Genomic DNA, 22,500 nt, shown 5'->3' with positions numbered 1-22,500 from the left:
AAAGGTCATATCTGGCCCGCGTCTGGGTTTTGTATAATTATATATATACAGTACAAGGAAAGGTCATATCTGGCCCGCGTCTGGATTTTGTATAATTATATACATACAGTACCAGTAAAGGTCATATCTGGCCCGCGTCTGGGTTTTGTATAATTATATATATACAGTACCAGTAAAGGTCATATCTGGCCCGCGTCTGGGTTTTGTATAATTATATATATATACAGTACCAGTAAAGGTCATATCTGGCCCGCGTCTGGGTTTTGTATAATTATATACATACGGTACCAGTAAAGGTCATATCTGGCCCGCGTCTGGGTTTTGTATAATTATATACAGTACCAGTAAAGGTCATATCTGGCCCGCGTCTGGGTTTTGTATAATTATATATATACAGTACCAGTAAAGGTCATATCTGGCCCGTTTCTGGGTTTTGTATAATTATATACAAACAGTACCAGTAAAGGTCATATCTGGCCCGCGTCTGGGTTTTGTATAATTATATATATACAGTACCAGTAAAGGTCATATCTGGCCTGCCTCTGGGTTTTGTATAATTATATATACACATAGAGTACCAGTAAAACGTGTGGACACACCTACTCATTCCAGGAGTTTTCTTTATTTTTACTATTTTCTACATTGTTGAATAGTAGTGAAGACATCAAAACTATGAAATAACACATATGGAATCGTGTAGTAACCAAAAAAGTGTTTATCAAAAGTAGCCACCCTTTGCCTTGATGACAGCTTTGCACACGCTTGGCATTCTCTCAACCAGCTTCCCCTGGAATGCTTTTCCAACAGTCTTAAAGGAGTTCCCACATATGCTGAGCACTTGTTGGCTGCTTTTCCTTCACTCTTTGGTCCAACTCATCCCAAATCATCTCAATTGGGTTGAGGTCAGGTGATTGTGGAGGCCAGGTCATCTGATGCAGCACTCCATCACTCTGCTTCTGGGTCAAATAGCCCTTACACAGGAGGTATGCACTGGGTCATTGTCATGTTGAAAAACAAATGATAGTCCCACTAAGAGCAAACCAGATGGGATGTCATATCGCTGCAGAATGCTTTTGTAGCCATGCTGATTAAGTGTGCCTTGAATTCTAAATAAATCACTGACAGTGTCAACAGCAAAGCACCCCCACACCATCACACCTACTCCTCCATTCTTCACGGTGTGAACCACACATGTGGAGATCATCCGTTCACCTACTCTGCGTCTCACAATGTCACGCCGGTTGGAACCAAAAGTCTCAAATTTGGACTCATCAGACAGAAGGACATATTTCCACCGATCTAATGTCCACTGCTCGTGTTTCTTGGCCCAGGCAAATCTCTTCTTATTGGTGTCTTTTAGTAGGGATTTCTTTGCAGCAATTTGACCATGAGGGCCTGATTCACACAGTCTCCTCTGAACAGTTGATGTTGAGATGAGTCTTTTACTTGAACTCTGTGAAGCATTTATCTGTCATCAAGGCTGTCATCAAGCTGTCATCAAGGCAAAGGGTGGCTACTTTGAAGAACCTCAAATATAAAATATATTTAGATTTATTTAACACTTTTCTTGGTTACTACATGATTCCATGTGTTATTTCATAGTTTTGATGTCTTTACTATTATTCTACAATGTTGAAAATAGTAGAAATAAAGAAAACCCCTGGAATGAGTAGGTGTGTCCAAAACTTTTGACTGGTACTGTATATATACACTGATATATACAGTGTATTTGGAAAGTATTCAGACCCCTTGACTTTTTCCACATTTTGTTACGGTAGAGCCCTATTCTTAAATGGATTAAATATTTTTTTTTTGTCATCAACCTACACACAATACCCCATAATGACAAAGCAAGACAGGTTTTTAGTAATTTTTTTCAAATGTATAAAAAAATAAAACTGAAAATGTCACATTTACATAACTATTCAGACCCTTTACTCAGTACTTTGTTGAAGAACGTTTGGCAGTAATTACAGCCTCGAGCCTTCTTGGGTATGACGCTATAAGCATGGCACACCTGTATTCAGGGACTTTCTCCCCATTCTTCTCTTCAGATCCTCTCAAGCTCTGTCAGGTTGGATGGGGAGCGTCACTGCACAGCTATTTTCAGGTATCTCCAGAGATCTACGGACAATTGCTTCGACCTCATGGCTTGAGACCTTATATAGGCAGGTGTGTGCCTTTCCAAATCATGTCCAATCAATTTAATTTACCACAGGTGGACTCCAATCAGTTTGTAGAAACTTATCAAGGATGATCAATGGAGACAGGATGCACCTGAGTCTCATAGCAAAGGGTATTTTTATTTTTTATATTTTTTGCAAACATTTCTAAAAACCTGTTTTCGCTTTGCCAAATACAGGTGTGCCAAGCTTGTAGAATCACACCCAAGAAGACTCAAGGCTGTAATCACTGCCGAAAGTGCTTCAACAAAGTACTGATTAAAGAATGCACCTAAGTCTCATATGTAAATAAGGTATTCATATTTAAAAAAAATTACATTTGCAAACATTTCTAAAAAACATTTTTTTCTTTTTGCCAAATACAGGTGTGCCAAGCTTGTAGTATCATACCCAAGAAAACTCGAGGCTGTAATCGCTGCTAAAAGTGCTGAGTAAAGGGTCTATGTAAATGTCATATTTCAGTTTTTTTCACGACTGGGCAGGGACGCAGCCATTGGTGGGCCTAGGAGGGCATAGGCCCACCCACTTGGGAGCCAGGCCAACCCATTGGGGATCCAGGCTCGGCCAATCAAAATACATTTTTCCCCAGAAAAGGGCTTTATTACAGACAAAAATACAAAATCTGAACCTACACTGTATATACAAAAGTATGTGGACACCCCTTCAAATAAGTGGATTTGGCTATTTCAACCACACCCGTTGCTGACAGTTGAATAAAATTGAGCACACAGCCATGCAATCTCCACAGACATACTGGCAGTGGAATGACCTTACTGAAGAGCTCAGTGACTTTCAACGTGGCACCGTAATAGGATGCCACCTTTCCAACAAGTCAGTTCGTCAAATGTGTTTACGTATAGTGCGTAAACATCGTCTGTCCTCGGTTGCAACACTCAGTACCGAGTTCCAAACTGCCTCTGTAAGCAACATCAGCAAAATAACTGTTAGTCCTGAGCTTCATCAAATGGGTTTCCATGGCCGAGGATCCACACACAAGCCTAAGATCACCATGAGCAATGCCAAGCGTCAGCTGGAGTGGTGTAAAGCTCTCCACCATTGGACTCTGGAGAATGAATCACGCTTCACCATCTGGCAGTCCAATGGTCGATTCGGGGTTTGGCGGATGCCAGGTGAACACTACCTACCCCAATGCATAGTACCAACTGTAAAGTTTGGTGGAGGAGGAATAATGGTCTGGGGATGTTTTTCATGGTTCGGGCTAGGCCCCTTAGTTCCAGTGAAGGAAAATCTTGATGCTACAACATACAATGACATTCTAGCCGATTCTGTGCTTCCAACTTTGTGGCAACACTTTGATGAAGGCCCTTTCCTGTTTCAGCATGACAATGCCCCCGTGCACAAAGCGAGGTCCACATAGAAATGGTTTGTCGAGATCGGTGTAGAATAACGTGACTGGCTTGCACAGAGCCCTGACCTCAATCATCCCCATCGAATACCTTTGGAATGAATTGAAACGCTGACTGCGAGCCAGTCCTAATAGCCCAACATCAGTGCCCGACCTCACTAATGATCTTGTGTCTGAATAGAAGCAAGTCCCCACAGCAATATTCCAACATCTAGTGGAAAGCCTTCCCAGAAGAGTGGAGGCTGTTATAGCAGCAAAGGGGGGAACAACTCCATATTAATGCCCATGAGTTTTGAATGACATGTTCAACGAGCAGGTGTCCTTTGGTCATGTAGTGTATCATAGATGTATGTTTCACAAGTTTGGATAGCACAGTACAGTACATTAAGTAGAGCACATTAGTACAGTACAATACAGTACAGTAAAGTAGAGTATATTAGAGAAGAGTTGAGTATACCCTACTTTACTGTACTGTACTGAACTCTACTGTAATGTACTGAACTCTACTGCACTGTACTGAACTCTACCCTACTTTACTCTGCTGTGCTGTGCTGTATTGTACTGCACTCTACTCTACTGTGCTCTGCTGTGCTGGGCTGTGATGTCCAAACGTGTGAAATATGAGGATTATGAAATGCATAATTATGTAATACAGATCAGAGCCTATGATGTAATTCCGTTACTGTAATTCCGTTACCGGATGTGAATCCACTTCCCTTTACTGTATTTGAATAACCAAACTAGATTTGTTTAAACTCACGGTGACATGTTTAAGCTGAAGTTTAAGTTGAATTTATTTGCACCAAAACAAATCAATAAAATTAGCAGTGTGCAGGTGTGGTTGGAAGCCGAAGGGCTTGTATGAAAACCACATCACAAAAAAAACATATATAGAATACATAAGTACGCAAATAGAAAAGGTTTGTTAAAACGAATGTAGCACAGTACGTCATAGCTAAAACCCTATTCTTTCTGCAGACATCTTTCACTCTTAATTCAGAGCAGATATTAAACTGTTACTGTAATTCCGTTCCTTAAGTTTGTCTCTGCACAGTTCTTTCACAAAATGTATTTTTGTAAATGATTGTAAAAAAAAAGTACTTGTTAAAAGTAGTCCTTGTGCATAGAGTTGAATGGCTTGTTAAACTTTTTAGTCAATGGCTTTTGTTTGGCATACATTTGGAATTGCCCTCGTGTTAGGTTAGAGAAATCAGTAGACATTTTCTGTTCAAAGATACCAACTAGCATTAGCCACTCAACACCAGCTGATTTTGTTGGGCTGGGAAATACAAACTAAGTTCATCTTCATTTCAAAGCTTAATTTGAGTATTTTAGCATTACTCTAAGCTATTCTCTGATGGTGTGCAGGATAACCAGACTGCAGGGCGGTAGACAGACCCTCCTGTAGTCTGTAAAAGTGAATCTAATGACATCTCACTCCTCGTGGGGAGACTAACACAATCAAACAGAAGCCCTCATATGCATTCAGGTATATCCAGAAAAACTCACCAATACATTAACAAGTGCAGGAGGAAGCTTTGTGTTGTCTGTTTCAGTCCTCCAGGGACATGGATACTTTAGTGTCTTATCACTGAAAACATACATGTTCCATGCTGAGGCCTGAGGATGTAACAAACTCTCCATAAACACCTACATATAGGCTTCTAATCAACACATATATACACACGCTAACACACACACACGTTTGTTTACTATCGTTGTGGGGACCAAACAATTGATTCCCATTCAAAATCCTATTTTCCCTTACCCTAACCCTTAACCAAACCCTGACGCTAATTCTAACTCTAGCCCTCACCGAATTAATCTAGTTTTACTATCCTTGTGAGGACCTCTGGTCCCCACAACTATAGTAAAACCAAAAACACACACACACAGATATTTGATGTCTCAAAGGCTCCTTCTACCTCTATATATGAGAGATTTCCCATGGTTCGGGAGTAAATCCTGTGCTGCCTGCTGGTCTTTGTCCACTAATGTAGGTCTCCAGTCTGAGAGGCTGTGTGCCAGGCCCTGATTCAGAGACTACATCACATGATGGGCCTCAGGGCAAGGCTGTGAAAATATCCTAAAATGGAGGATGGAGGGATTGAGGATGAAAGAGGGGACCCCAGCTCTCTCTCTCTCTCTATCTATCCATCTCTCTCTGTATCCCTGTTGTGATTTCACAGTCGAACAAAGCATTTTGACATCAATAGCACAATTCAAGCACCAAATGGATCAGTAGCTTGCATCCTTCTAACAGCCTGAGAAAAATGTGCTGTCATATTGAAGGTTGCTCTTCATTGACTTTTACTAGTTTACGTTGAAGAGGGAATTACTGTAATCTGTTGCTGTTTTCTAATCATCTTAATCTGTAGTGCACAGGGTTGACCCTAACCTTCACTTAACCACATTTATCCTCTCTGAGCCTTTCAGATGACTTTCCCATCTTCATCTGAGTCCCCTCTCCACATTACCTAAATAGGCCAATGTTCCTGATGATGTTGGAATCCCTAACTCTCGGGCTGCTTTACTGCAAGCTGCAGGTCTGGCTCACTGTTCTGTATGCTGCTTCTATTCCTACAGGGCCCACTGTTTCCTATGCAGAGCATGCTCTTGTCAATCTCATTATATTACCCTGGTCCTGGTGCTCCAGGAGAGGGCTCCCTAAAGCCTGCAGCTGGAATAATAATGGAACAGAGCAGCAGAGAAAAACAAGAACCACTGCTTCATATTATATTACTGCCCTAACCTGTTAGCTCCTTACTGGTCCCTACCCTAACCTGGTCCCTACCCTAACCTGGTCCCTACCCTAACCTGGTCCCTGCCCTAACCTGGTCCCTACCCTAACCTGGTCCCTGCCCTAACTGCTCTCTGCCCTAACCTGTTAGCTCCTTACTGGTCACTGCCCTAACCTGTTAGCTCCTTACTGGTCCCTGCCCTAACCTGGTCCCTGCCCTAACTGCTCTCTGCCCTAACCTGTTAGCTCCTTACTGTTCCCTGCCCTAACCTGTTAGCTCCTTACTGGTACCTGCCCTAACCTGTTAGCTCCTTACTGGTCCCTGCCCTAACCTGGTCCCTGTCCTAACTGATCTCTGCCCTAACCTGGTCCCTGCCCTAACTGCTCTCTGCCCTAACCTGTTAGTTCCTTACTGGGCCCTGCCCTAACCTGGTCCCTGCCCTAACTGCTCTCTGTCCTAACCTGTTAGTTCCTTACTGGTCCCTGCCCTAACCTGGTCCCTGCCCTAACCTGTTAGCTCCTTACTGGTCCCTGCCCTAACCTGTTAGCTCCTTACTGGTCTCTGCCCTAACCTGTTAGTTCCTTACTGGGCCCTGCCCTAACCTGGTCCCTGCCCTAACCTGTTAGCTCCTTACTGGTCCCTGCCCTAACCTGGTCCCTGTCCTAACTGCTCTCTGCCCTAACCTGGTCCCTGCCCTAACTGCTCTCTGCCCTAACCTGTTAGCTCCTTACTGGTCCCTGCCCTAACCTGGTCCCTGTCCTAACTGCTCTCTGTTAGCTCCATACTGGTCCCTACCCTAACCTGGTCCCTGCCCTGACCAGGTCCCTGCCCTAACTTGGTCCCTACCCTTACTGGTCCCTACCCTAACCTGTTCCCTGCCCTAACTGCTCCCTGCCCTAACCTGGTCCCTGCCCTAACCTGTTCGCTCCTTAATGGGCCCTACCCTAACCTGGTCCCTGCCCTAACTGCTCCCTGCCCTAACCTGCTCCCTGCCCTAACCTGGTCTCTGCCCTAACCTGGTCCCTGCCCTAACCTGTTAGTTCCTTACTGGGCCCTACCCTAACCTGGTCCCTGCCCTAACTGCTCCCTGCCCTAACCTGGTCCCTGCCCTAACCTGGTCCCTGCCCTAACCTGTTAGTTCCTTACTGGGCCCTACCCTAACCTGGTCCCTGCCCTAACTGCTCCCTGCCCTAACCTGGTCCCTGCCCTAACCTGGTCCCTGCCCTAACTGCTCCCTGCCCTAACCTGGTCCCTGCCCTAACCTGGTCCCTGCCCTAACTGGTCCCTGCCCTAACCTGGTCCCTGCCCTAACCTGGTCCCTGCCCTAACTGGTCCCTGCCCTAACCTGGTCCCTGCCCTAACCTGTTAGTTCCTTACTGGGCCCTACCCTAACCTGGTCCCTGCCCTAACCTGGTCCCTGCCCTAACCTGGTCCCTGCCCTAACCTGGTCCCTGCCCTAACTGGTCCCTGCCCTAACCTGGTCCCTGCCCTAACTGCTCCCTGCCCTAACTGGTCCCTGCCCTAACCTGGTCCCTGCCCTAACCTGGTCCCTGCCCTAACCTGTTAGCTCCTTACTGGGCCCTGCCCTAACCTGGTCCCTGCCCTAACCTGGTCCCTGCCCTAACCTGTTAGCTCCTTACTGGGCCCTGCCCTAACCTGGTCCCTGCCCTAACCTGTTAGCTCCTTACTGGGCCCTACCCTAACCTGGTCCCTGCCCTAACCTGGTCCCTGCCCTAACCTGGTCCCTGCCCTAACCTGTTAGCTCCTTACTGGTCCCTGCCCTAACCTGTTAGCTCCTTACTGGTCCCTGCCCTAACCTGGTCCCTGCCCTAACCTGGTCCCTGCCCTAACCTGTTAGCTCCTTACTGGGCCCTGTCCTAACCTGTTAGCTCCTTACTGGGCCCTACCCTAACCTGGTCGCTGCCCTAACCTGGTCGCTGCCCTAACCTGGTCCCTGCCCTAACCTGGTCCCTGCCCTAACCTGTTAGCTCCTTACTGGGCCCTGCCCTAACCTGGGCCCTGCCCTAACCTGGTCCCTGCCCTAACCTGTTAGCTCCTTACTGGGCCCTGCCCTAACCTGGTCCCTGACCTAACCTGGTCCCTGCCCTAACTGGTCCCTGCCCTAACTGCTCCCTACCCTAACCTGGTCCCTGCCCTAACCTGGTCCCTGCCCTAACCTGGTCCCTGCCCTAACCTGTTAGCTCCTTACTGGTCCCTGCCCTAACCTGGTCCCTACCCTAACCTGGTCCCTGCCCTAACCTGTCCCTGCCCTAACCTGTTAGCTCCTTACTGGTCCCTACCCTAACCTGGTCCCTGCCCTAACCTGGTCCCTACCCTTACTGGTCCCTGCCCTAACCTGTTAGCTCCATACTGGTCCCTACCCTAACCTGGTCCCTGCCCTGACCAGGTCCCTGCCCTAACCTGGTCCCTACCCTTACTGGTCCCTGCCCTAACCTGTTAGCTCCTTACTGGTCCCTACCCTAACCGGGTCCCTGCCCTGACCAGGTCCCTGCCCTGACCAGGTCCCTGCCCTAACCTGTTAGCTCCTTACTGGGCCCTGCCCTAACCTGGTCTCTGCCCTAACCTGGTCCTTACCGTAACCCGGTCCCTGCCCTAACCTGGTCCCTGCCCTAACCTGGTCCCTGCCCTAACCTGGTCCCTGCCCTAACTGGTCCCTACCCTATCTGGTCCCTGCCTTAACTGGTCCCTACCCTAACTGGTCACTACCCTAACTGTAGCCGAGGAGACATGCCTTGAACACACATTCTAAATCGCTGGCCCAATTGCCTCAAATATTGACATTTAGGACAGAGATGCCTGAGAGAATGTTTTGTGAAATGTAACAGACACCATAGTGTAATGGAACACAATGTAACAGACACCACAGTCTAATGGAACACAATGTAACATACACCATAGTGTAATGGAACACAATGTAACAGACACCATAGTGTAATGGAACACAATGTAACAGACACCATAGTGTAATGGAACACAATGTAACAGACACCATAGTGTAATGGAATACAATGTAACATACACCATAGTGTAATGGAACACAATGTAACAGACACCATAGTGTAATGGAACACAATGTAACAGACACCATAGTGTAATGGAACACAATGTAACAGACACCATAGTGTAATGGAACACAATGTAACAGACACCATAGTGTAATGGAACACAATGTAACAGACACCATAGTGTAATGGAACACAATGTAACAGACACCATAGTGTAATGGAACACAATGTAACAGACACCATAGTGTAATGGAACACAATGTAACAGACACCATAGTGTAATGGAACACAATGTAACAGACACCATAGTGTAATGGAACACAATGTAACAGACACCATAGTGTAATGGAACACAATGTAACAGACACCATAGTGTAATGGAACACAATGTAACAGACACCATAGTGTAATGGAACACAATGTAACAGACACCATAGTGTAATGGAATACAATGTAACATACACCATAGTGTAATGGAACACAATGTAACAGACACCATAGTGTAATGGAACACAATGTAACAGACACCATAGTGTAATGGAACACAATGTAACAGACACCATAGTGTAATGGAACACAATGTAACAGACACTGGAATTGTGAGCTATGTTCCTGAAACATTGATTTATTTGAATGTCAGTATTTGTATATCTGGGAGTGTCTGTCTGAACTGAGGCTGGGCTGAATCTCGGATTATCATGTTACACAGGCAGAATACTATAAATAGGCTACAAAATACAGTACAAACTGCAATAGTTCATGCTGTTACATGAGAATATGTGTCAATCAGGGATGCAAGGGTTTCACTATGCTGAGGACTAGATATTCTGTTTACAGATGATGCCAGATGAAGTCAGATGTGTACTGGTGGATTTATCTCCTCCTATATGAATGTAAGTCGATGGGCTGCAGTCTATATACTGTAAACTTTCTTGTCAGTTTCTCTCCATCAGTTTGGCAGACAATTGGAACAGCATCTCAGCAAAGATGTTTAATCTACTTAGTGCAGAGCTTCTGTTGAATGTAGTAATTTAGATTTAAACATGGTTTTATAGCTAGATGTTTTCCAGTCTGTGAGTCTTGTGATTGGATTGTTTTTTCTTTGGCACACGGCAGATCTGAAACATTACACAGAGTAGTTTCTGAACACAGAGGCCTTCCTTCAAGAAAAAGATTAGGAACCAGAGAGTGAAACTATGACAGGAAATTGTAGGTTTATGTAGAGACAGATTATGGATATTGTGCCCCCCTGGAGCACAGAGAGAGCCCTTCTTGTGACCCATGGGGATTTAAACACGCTGGCTAGAGGTTGGTCATGCCTCTACTGACAGCAAACATTACACAGTGAGGGGGAGAGAGACAGCCGTTCAAAGGCTTTATCTTGTGGCGTTATGTTGAACTCCTGATGAAGTCTAAGGCAACTCATACAGTATGTGTTACAGCATTTGTACTCACGTTCAAAACCACTACCAACGTTCCTCACATTTCTTGATTCAGTTATTGAGATTGAAAATCCGTCTCTAAATGGGGGCTGGATGTTGATGGATGTTCATGGATGTTGGATGTTAATGGTTGTTGTTGGATGTTGTTGGATGTTGATAGATGTTGGATATTGATGGATGCTGATGGATGTTGGATGTTGATAGATGTTGGATATTGATGGATGCTGATGGATGTTGGATGTTGTTGGATGTTCGATATTGATGGATGCTGATGGATGTTGGATGTTGATGGATGCTGATGGATGTTGGATGTTGATGGATGTTGGACGTTGATGGATGTTGATGTGTTGTCAGCCTGCAGTGTGCAGAGGGAGTTGTGGACCTGTAGGCAAGGCTCTCTTCTCCTTTTCCAGTTTGATCCTAAGAATCTCTTAATTTCTATTATAGCACCATGCTAAACTTGCTAAACATGCTAAACCTCTCTCTTGTTTTTCTTTCTTCCAAGGAGATTGTGAGTGTCACTAAAGATGTCCGATAGAGTCGATATTGAAGAGAAACCGCCAGCCCCTCCCTTGAGAATGAACAGTAGTTCCCGAGACTCTACATCAGTGAATCACGGCTCCAAACCTCTCCCAATGGCTCCTGAAGAGAAGAACAAGAAGGTCCGCCTGCGCTCCATCTTCCCTGGAGGAGACAAGAGTGAGCAGACAGCTGCATATCACACTTTAATGTAGAACTAGAGTCCTGCATGAGCTTCTCCTGACCTCATGACCTAAACAGGAAAAACAAGGCCTGGAGTTGTTTTGGGTTTCCAGGAAAATTGTGTCCCTAGACATCACCATTGGCTCACGAGGTCCATTGACAACAAGGAACCCGTTGATCAGTGATAGAGTAACATCACACCTTTATGAGGGTTAGGAGCCCTCTCTAAGTTATGCAATTCGAGAAAGGGGTATTGTATGTATATTTAAGCTCCACCCTCGGCAAAGAGTGAAACAATCAGAGTTATATCAAAGTTGCTAGAGACATATAATCCGTGTAAAGACAGTACTTGTTCTAAAAATATTTTTAATCTCTGCTCAGGAATAATACGACACTGATTTGAAAATGTATCTCTTTAAAATGTCGGTGTACAATGTATCAGAACTAGATCTGAATGTTCTTTTTGTTTTCTCCCGTGCAGCGAACAAGAAGAAGGAGAAGGAGCGCCCTGAGATCTCCCTGCCCTCAGACTTTGAGCACACCATCCATGTTGGCTTTGATGCTGTTACAGGGGAGTTCACTGTACGTACATCTTTGACAGATCAACGTTCCAGTAAATATATTTAAGTACATTTAAGTATATACATTTAAGTATATTTAATACGGTACATCACAGACAAGGAAGGTGTACAGTGAAGGTTTCGAGTATACCCTTAAATGGCCCATATTACCACTGCGTATTAAAAATAAACAAGACATGAACATTTGTGCCGTGGTAGCTATGAAGTCACAGAGTGGATCTGACCTCTGACCTATGACCTGTGACCTCTCTCAATCAGGGCATCCCAGAGCAGTGGGCGCGGCTCCTTCAGACCTCCAACATCACCAAGCTGGAGCAGAAGAAGAACCCTCAGGCCGTGCTGGACGTGCTCAAGTTCTACGACTCCAAAGAGACTGTCAACAACCAGAAATACATGAGCTTCACCCCCGGAGGTAAGAACACACAAACACAGATGCTGCTGTCTGTGTTTCAGATCATCTCTCTGCCTTACATTTCTGAATAATTGAGTTAGCGAAAATATGCTGCTATGGTGAGCAAAGGCTTTGAATATTTATTGAAGAGTCTACAGTACATGCGGTCAGATCTCATAGCTACCACACACACTTTTCCATGTCTTGGTTATATATAACTGTCAGTGTGTTGTCATCTTGGTTATATTTAACTGTCAGCTTGATGTCATCTTGGTTATATTTAACTGTCAGTGTGTTGTCCTCTTGGTTATGTTTAACTGTCAGTGTGTTGTCCTCTTGGTTATATTTAACTGTCAGTGTGTTGTCCTCTTGGTTATATATAACTGTCAGTGTGTTGTCCTCTTGGTTATATTTAACTGTCAGTGTGTTGTCCTCTTGGTTATATTTAACTGTCAGTGTGTTGTCATCTTGGTTATATATAACTGTCAGCGTGATGTCATCTTGGTTATATTTAACTGTCAGTGTGTTGTCCTCTTGGTTATATTTAACTGTCAGTGTGTTGTCCTCTTGGTTATATTTCACTGTCAGCGTGATGTCATCTTGGTTATATTTAACTGTCAGTGTGTTGTCCTCTTGGTTATATATAACTGTCAGTGTGTTGTCCTCTTGGTTAAATATAACTGTCAGTGTGTTGTCCTCTTGGTTATGTTTAACTGTCAGTGTGTTGTCCTCTTGGTTAAATATAACTGTCAGTGTGTTGTCCTCTTGGTTATGTTTAACTGTCAGTGTGTTGTCATCTTGGTTAAATATAACTGTCAGTGTGTTGTCCTCTTGGTTATATTTAACTGTCAGTGTGTTGTCATCTTGGTTATATTTAACTGTCAGTGTGTTGTCCTCTTGGTTATATTTAACTGTCAGTGTAGTGTCCTCTTGGTTATATTTAACTGTGTCATCTTATTTATATTTAATTGTCAGTGTGTTGTCCTCTTGTTTATATTTAACTGTCAGTGTGTTGTCCTCTTGGTTATATTTAACTGTCCGTGTGTTGTCCTCTTGGTTATATTTAACTGTCAGTGTGTTGTCCTCTTGGTTATATTTAACTGTCCGTGTGTTGTCCTCTTGTTTATATTTAACTGTCAGTGTGTTGTTCTTTTGGTTATGTATAACTGTCCGTGTGTTGTCCTCTTGGTTATATTTAACTGTCAGTGTGTTGTCCTCTTGGTTATATTTAACTGTCAGTGTGTTGTCCTCTTGGTTATATTTCACTGTCAGTGTGTTGTCCTCTTGGTTATATTTAACTGTCAGTGTGTTGTTCTTTTGGTTATATTTAACTGTCAGTGTGTTGTCATCTTGGTTATATATAATTGTCAGTGTGTTGTCATCTTGGTTATATATAATTGTCAGTGTGTTTTCCTCTTGGTTATATTTAACTGTCAGTGTGTTGTCCTCTTGGTTATATATAATTGTCAGTGTGTTGTCCTCTTGGTTATATATAACTGTCAGTGTGTTGTTCTTTTGGTTATATTTAACTGTCAGTGTGTTGTCATCTTGGTTATATATAATTGTCAGTGTGTTGTCCTCTTGGTTATATTTAACTGTCAGTGTGTTGTCCTCTTGGTTATATTTAACTGTCAGTGTAGTGTCTTCTTGGTTATATTTAACTGTGTCATCTTATTTATATTTAATTGTCAGTGTGTTGTCCTCTTGTTTATATTTAACTGTCAGTGTGTTGTTCTTTTGGTTATGTATAACTGTCCGTGTGTTGTCCTCTTGGTTATATATAACTGTCAGTGTGTTGTCATCTTGGTTATATATAACTGTCAGTGTGTTGTCCTCTTGGTTATGTTTAACTGTCAGTGTGTTGTCCTCTTGGTTATATATAACTGTCAGTGTGTTGTCCTCTTGGTTAAATATAACTGTCAGTGTGTTGTTCTTTTGGTTATATATAACTGTCAGTGTGTTGTCCTCTTGGTTATATTTAACTGTCAGTGTGTTGTCCTCTTGGTTATATTTAACTGTCAGTGTGTTGTCCTCTTGGTTATATTTAACTGTCAGTGTGTTGTTCTTTTGGTTATATATAACTGTCAGTGTGTTGTCATCTTGGTTAAATATAACTGTCAGTGTGTTGTTCTTTTGGTTATATATAACTGTCAGTGTGTTGTCCTCTTGGTTATATTTAACTGTCAGTGTGTTGTCCTCTTGGTTATATTTAACTGTCAGTGTGTTGTCCTCTTGGTTATATTTAACTGTCAGTGTGTTGTCCTCTTGGTTATATTTAACTGTCAGTGTAGTGTCCTCTTGGTTATATTTAACTGTGTCATCTTATTTATATTTAACTGTCAGTGTGTTGTCCTCTTGGTTATATTTAACTGTCAGTGTGTTGTTCTTTTGGTTATATATAACTGTCAGTGTGTTGTCCTCTTGGTTATATTTAACTGTCAGTGTGTTGTCATCTTGGTTAAATATAACTGTCAGTGTGTTGTCCTCTTGGTTATATTTAACTGTCAGTGTGTTGTCATCTTGGTTATATTTAACTGTCAGTGTGTTGTCCTCTTGGTTATATATAACTGTCAGTGTGTTTTCCTCTTGGTTATATTTAACTGTCAGTGTGTTGTCCTCTTGGTTATATATAACTGTCAGTGTGTTGTCCTCTTGGTTATATTTAACTGTCAGTGTGTTGTTCTTTTGCTTATGTTTAACTGTCAGTGTGTTGTCCTCTTGGTTATATATAACTGTCAGTGTGTTGTTCTTTTGGTTATGTTTAACTGTCAGTGTGTTGTTCTTTTGGTTATATTTAACTGTCAGTGTGTTGTCCTCTTGGTTATATATAATTGTCAGTGTGTTGTCCTCTTGGTTAAATTTAACTGTCAGTGTGTTGTCCTCTTGGTTATATTTAACTGTCAGTGTGTTGTCCTCTTGGTTATATTTAACTGTCAGTGTGTTGTCCTCTTGGTTATATTTAACTGTCAGTGTGTTGTCCTCTTGGTTATATTTAACTGTCAGTGTGTTGTCCTCTTGGTTATATTTAACTGTGAGTGTGTTGTCCTCTTGGTTATATTTAACTGTCAGTGTGTTGTCCTCTTGGTTATATTTAACTGTCAGTGTGTTGTCCTCTTGGTTATATTTAACTGTCAGTGTGTTGTTCTTTTGGTTATATTTAACTGTCAGTGTGTTGTCATCTTGGTTATATATAATTGTCAGTGTGTTGTCCTCTTGGTTATATTTAACTGTCAGTGTGTTGTCCTCTTGGTTATATATAACTGTCAGTGTGTTGTCATCTTGGTTATATATAACTGTCAGTGTGTTGTCCTCTTGGTTAAATATAACTGTCAGTGTGTTGTCCTCTTGGTTATATTTAACTGTCAGTGTGTTGTCATCTTGGTTATATATAATTGTCAGTGTGTTGTCCTCTTGGTTATATATAACTGTCAGTGTGTTGTCCTCTTGGTTAAATATAACTGTCAGTGTGTTGTCCTCTTGGTTATGTTTAACTGTCCGTGTGTTGTCCTCTTGGTTATATATAACTGTCAGTGTGTTGTCCTCTTGGTTATATTTAACTGTCAGTGTGTTGTCCTCTTGGTTATATTTAACTGTCAGTGTGTTGTCCTCTTGGTTATATATAACTGTCAGTGTGTTGTCCTCTTGGTTATATTTAACTGTCAGTGTGTTGTCCTCTTGGTTATATATAACTGTCAGTGTGTTGTCCTCTTGGTTATATTTAACTGTCAGTGTGTTGTCCTCTTGGTTAAATATAACTGTCAGTGTGTTGTCCTCTTGGTTATGTTTAACTGTCAGTGTGTTGTCCTCTTGGTTATATATAACTGTCCGTGTGTTGTCCTCTTGGTTATATTTAACTGTCCATGTGTTGTCCTCTTGGTTATATTTCATTGTCAGTGTGTTGTCCTCTTGGTTATATATAACTGTCAGTGTGCTGTCCTCTTGGTTATATATAACTGTCAGTGTGTTGTCCTCTTGGTTATATTTAACTGTCAGTGTGTTGTCATCTTGGTTATATTTAACTGTCAGTGTGTTGTCATCTTGGTTATATTTCACTGTCAGTGTGTTGTTAATGTAAGAGAATGAGATGTCTGATTCCTTTCTCTTTCAGACAAGTCAGCACAGGGATACATAGCAGCCAACACTCTGGTAAGTGCTACTTCATTTCAAACATGTTCCTTTCCTCTTAACAACTCATTAGCATTTATTGAAAGAGAAACAAATATGAGCGTATACTCTGTGTAGTGCTCTCTCGTCAGCTGTAGTGTGCTCTGGAGTTTTAGTTAGCACTGTAAGCCAGACTGCGTGTTCTCACTGGGTACATTAACATGACCTCATATGACTGTCTCAGAGTCTAACCGTCCCTTTTGGAAATCAGCCAAATGACTGTCTCTGGGCTGTGTCGCTGTCAGAGTAATGTTTCATCGGTGGACTGAGAGAGAAGACTCTCAGAGGTCGTGTGCAGAGGTCAACTGCATTCAGTCTTTCTGTCTGTTGGTACTTTACCTCTGGCTTGGGTGTGAAGAGTTGGCACACAGAGGCCTTTTCTCTATACTGGTTTTGTTATGTCTGGAGATGGCTGGTTTTCCCAGGCGGTAGCGGTAGGTAGGTACCACTCCTCTCAATAAGGAGCTGGTTCAGAACCAGGCAGTAGGTACCACTCCTCTCAATAAGGAGCTGGTTCAGAACCAGACGGTAGGTACCACACCTCTCAATAAGGAGCTGGTTCAGAACCAGACGGTAGGTACCACACCTCTCAATAAGGAGCTGGTTCAGAACCAGACGGTAGGTACCACACCTCTCAATAAGGAGCTGGTTCAGAACCAGACGGTAGGTACCACTCCTCTCAATAAGGAGCTGGTTCAGAACCAGGCAGTAGGTACCACTCCTCTCAATAAGGAGCTGGTTCAGAACCAGACGGTAGGTACCACACCTCTCAATAAGGAGCTGGTTAAGAACCAGGCAGTAGGTACCACTCCTCTCAATAAGGAGCTGGTTCAGAACCAGACGGTAGGTACCACACCTCTCAATAAGGAGCTGGTTCAGAACCAGACGGTAGGTACCACACCTCTCAATAAGGAGCTGGTTCAGAACCAGACGGTAGGTACCACTCCTCTCAATAAGGAGCTGGTTCAGAACCAGGCAGTAGGTACCACTCCTCTCAATAAGGAGCTGGTTCAGAACCAGACGGTAGGTACCACACCTCTCAATAAGGAGCTGGTTCAGAACCAGACGGTAGGTACCACTCCTCTCAATAAGGAGCTGGTTCAGAACCAGACGGTAGGTACCACTCCTCTCAATAAGGAGCTGGATCAGAACCAGACGGTAGGTACCACTCCTCTCAATCGGTCAGCACTCTGATAACCTGTATGTATCAAATCAACGTTTAGTTTTTGCTTGAACAGGATACAACAGGTCCTACAAACTCTTTCTCAACAATGTTCAAATACTCGCTCAGATATCAACAGATAGAAAGGAATTTTCAACAAATCTAAGAATAAATACTCGCAAGGAGTAAAACACACAAGAATGTACACTGTATACAAGGTCGCTACCAGTATCATATCCATGTGCAGGGTAACAGTGGTAGGTACCTTACGATGGCATTAAGTCAATGTGCAGGGTAACAGTGGTAGGTACCATACGATGGCATTAAGTCAATGTGCAGGGTAACAGTGGTAGGCACCATACGATGGCATTAAGTCAATGTGCAGGGTAACAGTGGTAGGCACCATACGATGGCATTAAGTCAATGTGCAGGGTAACAGTGGTAGGTACCATACGATGGCATTAAGTCAATGTGCAGGGTAACAGTGGTAGGCACCATACGATGGCATTAAGTCAATGTGCAGGGTAACAGTGGTAGGCACCATACGATGGCATTAAGTCAATGTGCAGGGTAACAGTGGTAGGCACCATACGATGGCATTAAGTCAATGTGCAGGGTAACAGTGGTAGGCACCATACGATGGCATTAAGTCAATGTGCAGGGTAACAGTGGTAGGCACCATACGATGGCATTAAGTCAATGTGCAGGGTAACAGTGGTAGGTACCATACGATGGCATTAAGTCAATGTGCAGGGTAACAGTGGTAGGTACCATACGATGGCATTAAGTCAATGTGCAGGGTAACAGTGGTAGGCACCATACGATGGCATTAAGTCAATGTGCAGGGTAACAGTGGTAGGCACCATACGATGGCATTAAGTCAGTGTGCAGGTAACAGTGGTAGGTAACATACGATGGCATTAAGTCAATGTGCAGGGTAACAGTGGTAGGCACCATACGATGGCATTAAGTCAATGTGCAGGGTAACAGTGGTAGGCACCATACGATGGCATTAAGTCAATATGCAGGGTAACAGTGGTAGGTAACATACGATGGCATTAAGTCAATGTGCAGGGTAACAGTGGTAGGTACCATACGATGGCATTAAGTCAATGTGCAGGGTAACAGTGGTAGGTACCATACGATGGCATTAAGTCAATGTGCAGGGTAACAGTGGTAGGTACCATACGATGGCATTAAGTCAATGTGCAGGGTAACAGTGGTAGTAGGTACCATACGATGGCATTAAGTCAATGTGCAGGGTAACAGTGGTAGGTACCATACGATGGCATTAAGTCAATGTGCAGGGTAACAGTGGTAGGTACCATACGATGGCATTAAGTCAATGTGCAGGGTAACAGTGGTAGGTACCATACGATGGCATTAAGTCAATGTGTAGGGTAACAGTGGTAGGTACCATACAATGGCATTAAGTCAGTGTGCAGGGTAACAGTGGTAGGTACCATACGATGGCATTAAGTCAATGTGCAGGGTAACAGTGGTAGGTACCATACGATGGCATTAAGTCAATGTGCAGGGTAACAGTGGTAGGTACCATACGATGGCATTAAGTCAATGTGCAGGGTAACAGTGGTAGGTAACATACGATGGCATTAAGTCAATGTGCAGGGTAACAGTGGTAGGTACCATACGTTGGCATTAAGTCAATGTGTAGGGTAACAGTGGTAGGTACCATACAATGGCATTAAGTCAGTGTGCAGGGTAACAGTGGTAGGTACCATACGATGGCATTAAGTCAATGTGCAGGGTAACAGTGGTAGGTACCATACGATGGCATTAAGTCAATGTGCAGGGTAACAGTGGTAGGTAACATACGATGGCATTAAGTCAATGTGCAGGGTAACAGTGGTAGGTACCATACGTTGGCATTAAGTCAATGTGTAGGGTAACAGTGGTAGGTACCATACAATGGCATTAAGTCAGTGTGCAGGGTAACAGTGGTAGGTACCATACGATGGCATTAAGTCAATGTGCAGGGTAACAGTGGTAGGGACCATGCAATGGCATTAAGTCAGTGTGCAGGGTAACAGTGGTAGGGACCATGCAATGGCATTAAGTCAGTGTGCAGGGTAACAGTGGTAGGCACCATGCAATGGCATTAAGTCAATGTGCAGGGTAACAGTGGTAGGCACCATGCAATGGCATTAAGTCAGTGTGCAGGGTAACAGTGGTAGGCACCATGCAATGGCATTAAGTCAATGTGCAGGGTAACAGTGGTAGGCACCATGCAATGGCATTAAGTCAATGTGCAGGGTAACAGTGGTAGGCACCATGCAATGGCATTAAGTCAGTGTGCAGGGTAACAGTGGTAGGCACCATGCAATGGCATTAAGTCAGTGTGCAGGGTAACAGTGGTAGGCACCATGCAATGGCATTAAGTCAGTGTGCAGGGTAACAGTGGTAGGCACCATGCAATGGCATTAAGTCAGTGTGCAGAAACAAAATGTTCTGCCACTAATATCGCTAGTGATCACATTGCTATCTCTACATCATAAGCTAGGGCTGGTCATCAGCAGGAGGTCCGCAAAACATCATTTGTGTCTCATCACCCATGAAAATCTCTCCTCTGTGTATATGTGAGGATCCATTCATCTGTAGTTGTCCCCTGTCCTCTACTCTCCCCATCTCTCTGTAGTGGTCCCCTGTCCTCTACTCTCCCCATCTCTCTGTAGTGGTCCCCTGTCCTCTACTCTCCCCATCTCTCTGCAGTCGTCCCCTGTCCTCTACTCTCCCCGTCTCTCTGTAGTGGTCCCCTGTCCTCTACTCTCCCCGTCTCTCTGTAGTGGTCCCCTGTCCTCTACTCTCCCCATCTCTCTGTAGTATTCCCCTGTCCTCTACTCTCCCCATCTCTCTGTAGTGGTCCCCTGTCCTCTACTCTCCCCATCTCTCTGTAGTGGTCCCCTGTCCTCTACTCTCCCCATCTCTCTGTAGTGGTCCCCTGTCCTCTACTCTCCCCATCTCTCTGTAGTGGTCCCCTGTCCTCTACTCTCCCCATCTCTCTGTAGTGGTCCCCTGTCCTCTACTCTCCCCATCTCTCTGTAGTGGTCCCCTGTCCTCTACTCTCCCCATCTCTCTGTAGTGGTCCCCTGTCCTCTACTCTCCCCATCTCTCTGTAGTGGTCCCCTGTCCTCTATTCTCCCCATCTCTCTGTAGTCGTCCCCTGTCCTCTACTCTCCCCATCTCTCTGCAGTCGTCCCCTGTCCTCTACTCTCCCCGTCTCTCTGTAGTGGTCCCCTGTCCTCTACTCTCCCCGTCTCTCTGTAGTGGTCCCCTGTCCTCTACTCTCCCCATCTCTCTGTAGTGGTCCCCTGTCCTCTACTCTCCCCATCTCTCTGTAGTGGTCCCCTGTCCTCTACTCTCCCCATCTCTCTGTAGTGGTCCCCTGTCCTCTACTCTCCCCATCTCTCTGTAGTGGTTCCCTGTCCTCTACTCTCCCCAATTCTCAATAGTCCATTGCTCTGTAACGTTGTGTTGTTCTGTGTTCAGTAAATCCTTCCATTTTCAACCTTCACATTCAGAACCGACTGCTGTCGTCTGGGCCTCCTGTCAGCCTTAGAACCTGCAGTGCATTATTTGACAAGGTAAACTACTCCATATTCCTTTCCCCATACCTCTACATTGTCTGAAACCTAATTTGAACCTTTTTGAACTCCTAATGTTGTTGATGCTGGGTATGCCCAGATATGCAGGCTCTATTGGATGGACATGAACATGAGAGATATTAGAGACCGCTTCACTCTCTTTTAAGTGTAATGGCTTCTCTATTTCACCACTTGTCGTAAGCAGTTCCTTAAACTATTCCCAATGGCCCATGCTTAAAACTGTCAGGGCCGGGCCTAAGAGGGCTATTATGATCTTCAAAATCCTGCATGTCTGAACACTTGCTCTTCACTCCCTTCCTCACAGAGCCAATATGTCCCTGCTTTAGATCTGACCGCATGGCCCAGTAGAAACCTGCTAGCTTGCGCTGCTTATCATTAGCCAGCTAGCCTCACATCTCCACTGCCTTCTTCGGTTCTGTCTGTGCTGTGAATCTGGGTCTGTCTTCAGAACACTGACCCCTATTATCCCTCGTGGTACCGCTTAAACCAAATCAACTTCCACTGCTAAGCAAAGAGCTGCTGGCTTGGCAACAATAGCTCGCAGCTAATCACCACTACTGCTATGCTGTGCTGTTTAGGATATGTTTTACCATCTACGTTACATGTTTAGGCTAGGGATGGATGAAATCTATCCCACTGTACAGTCCAAGTGGTCACCCAGATGGTGGTGTTTATGATGGAGTACAGGAGAGAGTGACTGGCTTTGCATAGCACTCTGATCCACCATCAGAATGGGTGTGTGACTTACTGTATTGTACGGCTGTTTTAGTGGCTATGGTTGGAGTTGGAGTGTTGGGTCAGGGGTTGTTTTGCTTGTTTGGCTCTCCAGGTCCAACTGTATGCTGTTAAATTCTGTTCTATGAACTGTCACTGAAACGCATCACGACAGAGAATGTTAGCCATGTTCTAGCTGCTTGTCTCACATCGGTTATGGATCTATACCTCAGCCCGTATGATCAGAAGCCAATCTAGTACTGTAGCTTTCTTGTCCAAGGCCCGTATCCACAAAGGGTCTCAAAGTAGCAGTGCTGATCTAGGGTCAGTTTTGCCTTTTAGATCATTATAAATCATATTATATGGACAGATCCTAGATTTGTGGATAAGGGCCCAGGTTTAATC

General features: G+C 44.0%; 1 protein-coding gene across 2 annotated transcripts in view; it reads left to right on the top strand.

Moving 5' to 3' along the window:
- Positions 1-22,500, top strand: part of LOC110509413 (serine/threonine-protein kinase PAK 3) — a 130,856-nt gene that overhangs the window by 78,726 nt on the left and 29,630 nt on the right. The window contains exons 3-7 of one of the 2 annotated variants that reach the window (XM_036967363.1): positions 11,264-11,457; positions 11,942-12,042; positions 12,300-12,453; positions 16,541-16,578; positions 21,298-21,360. In XM_036967363.1, coding sequence (XP_036823258.1) covers positions 11,286-11,457; positions 11,942-12,042; positions 12,300-12,453; positions 16,541-16,578; positions 21,298-21,360 — 528 coding nt within the window. In that variant the 5' untranslated portion in view covers positions 11,264-11,285. The remainder of the gene's footprint in view (positions 1-11,263; positions 11,458-11,941; positions 12,043-12,299; positions 12,454-16,540; positions 16,579-21,297; positions 21,361-22,500) is intronic. The other variant, XM_036967364.1, reaches the window with a different exon arrangement.

This window comes from Oncorhynchus mykiss, chromosome Y (assembly GCF_013265735.2).
Source record: "Oncorhynchus mykiss isolate Arlee chromosome Y, USDA_OmykA_1.1, whole genome shotgun sequence".
NCBI lineage: Eukaryota > Metazoa > Chordata > Actinopteri > Salmoniformes > Salmonidae > Oncorhynchus > Oncorhynchus mykiss.
This window is presented reverse-complemented; position numbering and strand designations above follow the sequence as displayed.